Here is a 6,000-nt window from a genome sequence, read left to right as displayed (position 1 = left end):
CTGCTCAGCCCAATTAAATAAGGATGTTAAATTGGAAGTAACTGAAGAAAGATCAATATTTCCCCTCCCCGCTCTCCTAATACTATATCTCGGAGGTCACTCAGCGAAGTTAATTGGCAGCAGGGTCAAAAGGACAGGCAAGAGAAAGAACTTTTGCCACCTGATACGGAATAAAACTGTGGAACTCTCTATGGCATGAAGTGAGTATTGTTGCAATAATCAAAGGTGGTGGTGCATGAGAATGTCTTCTCTGTGTGCTCCATCCCCACCCCAGTTATGGAGTGACCCCACTCTGAGATGTGCATGCTTTACGATGACTGATCAAAGCATGCACCTCTTGACCCAGGCGTCAGTCTGAGTGGGTGCCTTCCCTCCGCCTGCACTGCTGTTTGTTTATTTTATGGTTTTGCTTTATGGTTTCCACGTTCATCCGCATCTCTTTTTTATTGCGATATTTTTGTAACCCATCCTAGGGCCATGCACTGAAGGGCAGGCTGTAACTACAAATCATAAATCAATTGAGAGGACTCGGTGGGCTAGCCATGTGGGAAGCTACTCATCTAGCCCCAGACTGGATTATCTCAAGGAGGAGGAGGCGGTGAGGAGGGTTAATGTGCTTCCCACACAATGCCTGGCAGAATTTTTGAAGACTGGAGATGGAATTGCCTGCGTGTTGCTTTGGCAACTCTCAGAACCCAAGAACCATACTGGATTAGACCAACAGCTGACTGGTAGGTATCAATCTGGTGGGGCGGAGCTATTCTTCAGACACTGGTGTCACTGCAGCTTTTTTGGGCAAGGGGAAGGAGATGGAACAAGTTAGGGCAGCTGCAAGGTTGGAACTTTGCAGGCACAACGGTGGGAGCAGCAGGTTTGCTCAAACCAGTGTGCTCATGCAGCCCTGATCTTACTGCTCCCTCCCCACATTTCATCTGAGTAACTTGCAGCGATGTCAATGTCAGGAGGGTGGCTCCACCACACCATACAGGCTGCTACTGGTAATGGTCTATCTAGCCCAGCATCTTCTCCCAGAAGACCAGAAGTAGGAGGTGGAGACCATAGCCCTACTACTGCAGCCCAGATGGTATTCAGTGCTCTACAGCCTCTAAACCTGAAGATGCCACAGTGATCATGATTTGTAGCCACTTGTAGACCTCTATCTTCCTTGAATTCACCGGATGCCCCTCTGGAGCCATCTAAGCTTGTGGCCAGCACTGCATCTTGTGCAGCAGCAAGGTCCATCAATCCATCATGTGCTACGTGAAGCACATCAGCTGGTTTCTTATGGGCAAATTGTTGCATCAATCCATCAGTTTAGAAGGGTTGGGTCTGGCATCACTTTCACTGTTCATGTGTGCCAGTAGCCATACTCAGCAGAGTTACATCTAAGCACAGCTCCTTCCTTGGAAGCATCTTTGGGGTTGAAGGTACACACAGTAGTCAATAAACACTCATGGATGCCATAAAGATTCAGTCAAGTGTAGAAGTTTTACTTGACAGGCATAAAAGCATATTGGTAGCAAATATATACAGACATTCACCACTGCAGTGATCAAGGCATGCTTAGAGTCCAACAAGAGACAAAGACTCTCTCTCTGCTTCTCTCACCACAAGGCGCAAGCAAGAGAGAGAGTCTCCTACTCTTGTCGCACTCTAAGCATGCCTTGATCACAGCAGTGGTGAATGTCTGTATATATTTGCTACCACAACACCAAGGAAACACCATACTAGACACTGACTCCCAGTCAGGCAAGTTGGACCAGTCACTATATACAAGCAGTGCTTGCAAGAAAGGTTGTGCGTATTCGCCTCTACATTTATCTTCATATGTAGGTAAAAAAGTAAAGGACCCCTGGACGGTTACGTCTAGTCAACGGCGACTATGGGGTTGCTCATCTCGCTTCCAGGCCCTTTTGGACAACTCTTGGAGAGAGATGCCATAAAGGATGGAGATATTAGCCTCCCACTCCACTGAGTGCAATATATGAAAGGCGTAATACGAATCTATTCAAGCAAAGACCTTCATATGCTTCACAGTTCTGAAAATTTGTGATTTTAATGCTTTTTTCAAAAAAAAAAAATGGCTATAAAACACACCCACACAAGCAATATAAGATTATCAGGGCAAAAATTCTGATTACAGCTTTGGGAGGCTGAAAAGGCAAATTACTTTCCCCTCTAAAAATAAAGTGCATTTGGCAGCTCACTCTGGCTGTTTTTCAAACTTCCTGTCCTTAAAGCTCAATAAATATTGATTTCAGAGGCTTCTCAGTAGACTGGGTTTTTAATTTGTTCCCTTAAGGTTTACTGTAGATAAATGTAGACATTTGCTTTCCAGCAGTTCTGTAGTCTTGACTCTGCTTTTGTCTTGTTATTGCTCTATTGAGGCTGGTCATTTCAACACATGCATTCCACACAAACACAAATGCAGTAATATTTATACAAGGCTTGTGGTAAACGGATCAGATACATCACACCTGTAAATGTGATGCTACGCTAATGGTAACTCACTCATGCTACCACCCAGGCGATTAATACCTTGAAAGCTAACTGAAATTTCATTTCTACCTACCTAATGCTTTTGCCATCGATTTTGTTTTATTACACAAACTATATAAAATTACTGTTTAGAAACCGAATAACAACACATATCCATCATAATGAATAGATAGGTACACCCACCCCAATTAAATTAACTTGTCTATTATTGTGTGCTGAGGAAAACCTGCCATAGCTTGGAAACTTGAAAGAATAAAAATCCCTGACCTGATACGCTGAGGTGTCAGTCATCTTGGAAAGCTAACCAATTATCTTCCAGCAAAGGCACCCCACACTCTAATAACTAACCAGTAAATATTTAAGAACTTAAGAAGAGCCCTGCTCTTTCAAGCTGACTGCTCAGTTATAGTCCAACCTCCTGTTCCCACAGTAGCCAGCCAAGATGCCCACAGGAAGCTAATAAGAACGACCTGGGCTCAACAGCTCTCTCATGGTTTGTGATAGCCAGCAACTGGCATTCAGAAGCAAAATGCCTCCAACACCAGAGTTCATACATCATCATGATGCCACTGGTAGCCTGATCCTCTTTGAATTTGCCTGATCCTCTTTAAAGCCATCCAAGTTGGCAGCTTTCACTGCATCTTCTGGGAGCTAATTCCTTAGTTTAACTCTGTTCTGGAGGTAGATCATAGCTATTGTGGCTAGTAGCTAGCAGTGGGGTGTGGTCAGTGGACTAGCGGGACTAGGCTAGTCCCCTAAATGTTCCATTGGCTCCTACTTCCCAAAGCCTGGGAAGCTTCTGCCCAGGGAAGGAGGCACAATGCACATTTGTGAGATATCAGGACCTTGTGATGTCAGATGAGCAACGGTCCCACCCCCCACCCATTGCCATCGCCTCTGGCCCTATCTGCTCCCCTATGAAAAATTTCATTACACAATACTGGGTATTAATACCAATAATTTACAAAGCCTGTGTTGATATTTTTCAGCGGCTACGTTGCAGCTCATTCTTAATCTCTAGTTATCTCCCGCTTGGACTACTGCAATGTGCTCTATGTGGGGCTACCTTTGAAGGTGACCTGGAAACTACAACTAATCCAGAATGTGGCAGCTAGACTGGTGACTGGGAGTGGCTGCCAAGACCATATAACACCAGTCCTGAAAGATCTTCATTGGCTTTTAAAGCCATCCAAGCTGGTGGCCATCACTTCATATTGTGGGAGCATATTCCATAGTTTAGCTACGTGTGTGCTGTGTGAAGGAATCGGGTGCCTTCTGCTTTGATTATGGTTGCTTTATTAAACACGCAGCTGGGAGGAGTAGTGATGACATTAACTCAGGACATGGAAGCAGTACCAGATATATACGAAGAGTGAGGCGGGCTTGAGGGTCACTCCGAGCTTGGAGACCAATGGAACATGGCGGTATCCTAGAAACAAAGCAAGAAGGAAGAAGATTTTTTTTCCCCCAAAAAATGTGCTAAATATAAAATGCACATCCAATAATATATGATGAAGGAAGAAGGAGCTTAAAAAATATATCATGCCAATTTTTTAAAAGTAAATCCACGCATGTGGTGCATACAGACCATGCTTTTAAAGCACATTACTTTCTTTGCCCCCAAATCCCCAGTTCTGTAGTTTGTTAAGGATGGAAGGAATCGTAATCCTGTGAGGGGTAAACGACAGTTTCCAGGATTCTTGGGGAGGGGCAGTTATGCGCTTTCAATGTGTTTCAAATGCATGTTGTGTGTGCAGCCATGTTCATACAATCCTTGGGGAACTACCTATGTGGAAAAGCAAGAGACCAGGTTCTTCCAGAGAGTTAATGCAGCCTAGTCAAAGAAATTGGGTATTGACCAGTGGAGAATTTGCTTTTTCTCTCTCTGCCACCCCATGGCGTGCCCGATTTTCTGGCCCTGTGGATCACTGCCAGATGAGAAATGTCAGTGGGGAGCTCTGAGAGGCCTCCATGTACGGGCCTCCTACTCTGCCACACTAGAGAGGCTTCCACCCATGGACCTCCTGCTCTGCCCATGGCAGGGGTGTGGACCCTCAGCATCCTACAGCCCCTTGGCCTATGCTCTACGTGGGGCTACCTTTGAAGGTGACTCGGAAACTGCAATTAATCCAGAATGCAGCAGCTAGACTGGTGACTGGGAGTGGCTGCCGAGACCATATAACACCGGTCTTGAAAGACCTACATTGGCTCCCAGTACGTTTCCGAGCACAATTCAAAGTGTTGGTGCTGACCTTTAAGGCCCTAAATGGCCTCGGCCCAGTATATCTGAAGGAGCGTCTCCACCCCCATCATTCTGCCTGGACACTGAAATCCAGCACCAAGGGCCTTCTTGGTAGTGGCACCTGCCCTGTGGAATGCTCTCCCATCAGATGTCAATAAACAACTATTTTACTTTTAAAAGACACCTGAAAGTGGCCCTGTTTAGGAAAGTTTATAATGTCTGACGCCATATTGTTTTTGATATTTGGTTGGAAGCCGCCCAGAGTGGCTGGAGAAACCCAGCCCGATGGGCGGGGTATAAGTAATAAATTATTATTATTATTATTATTATTATTATTATTATTATTATTATTATTATTATTAGCCACCCTCCCAGCAACTATGATTGCTTCTTAAGAGACCTATGTGTCCCCTGCAGAACACACAGAGTATTGCATGATATGGAGATCTGGCCCTCCAGTTCTCCCCATGCCACACACTCTCTGCAGACACAGCTCCTACTGGCCCTGTTTTAAAACCCCATTGAATGGTTGAAATGTATCTTCTGAAGGTGCCTTCTGCTTGCCTGAGTGAAGGAGAGAGAGAGAGAGAGGTGAGTGTATGGTTCCGGAGTGGGGGAACATCACAAGGGCCAAAGCTGACCCTCCAGGTCTCTCTGTCTGGTCCTCAGAACTCTCCCCAGTCCACACCTCTCACTGGCCCTGTTCGCCTCCCAGGTGCTTTTGCCTGGCTGCAATGTGTTCTTAAACACTCACAATGCCTCTTGCTTGTCTGAATGGACAAGGTCCATTGTAGAAATTAGCTGACCCTATAAGGTAAAATTTGCATCCATGTGGCCCCTGAAAAATGTTCACTACTTCTGTCATAGAAGGAAAAGTTGTTTTGATCTTGCAAAATAAAAAAAGAAAGTTGTCTAACTATTTTGCTTCTCCGTTTCTTTTGGCACTCTTGACAGTAGAGATTTACTTTAGCTTTCCCAGAAAATCATCCTTGTATGCCATTTAAAGTAATAATCTCTCTTTATTTTGTACTGCTAACTTCATACTGGTAGATTTGAATGCATTTTTATTTGTGGTTTTCCTGTGCCTTGATACTGATAAATAGACATCTTCCTCTTCCATAATAGCATTGCTAGATTTAGTCTGACAGCACATAGACTTTGTTGTCTTGTTAGAGACTAAATATTTCAAGACGGTCCATGTAGCCTGAAATACAGCTTAATAATTCTATGGATATTTCATTGGGTTGTGGATATAATAT

General features: G+C 44.5%; 1 protein-coding gene across 1 annotated transcript in view; it reads right to left on the bottom strand.

Annotated features, from left to right (window-relative positions):
* Window positions 1–3,778: 3,778 nt before the first annotated feature.
* The window catches only part of LOC308595608 (1-phosphatidylinositol 4,5-bisphosphate phosphodiesterase zeta-1-like), a 50,175-nt gene continuing 47,953 nt past the window's right edge, over window positions 3,779–6,000 (bottom strand). Inside the window, exon 12 of the mRNA XM_081210055.1 lies at window positions 3,779–3,928. Within this exon, the coding sequence (XP_081066181.1) occupies window positions 3,831–3,928 (98 nt within the window). The 3' untranslated portion in view covers window positions 3,779–3,830. The remainder of the gene's footprint in view (window positions 3,929–6,000) is intronic.

Source organism: Podarcis bocagei (genome assembly GCF_964188305.1).
Source record: "Podarcis bocagei genome assembly, chromosome: 10".
NCBI lineage: Eukaryota > Metazoa > Chordata > Lepidosauria > Squamata > Lacertidae > Podarcis > Podarcis bocagei.
The sequence above is the reverse complement of the archived record's forward strand: the minus strand, read 5'-3'. Positions and strand labels throughout refer to the sequence as shown.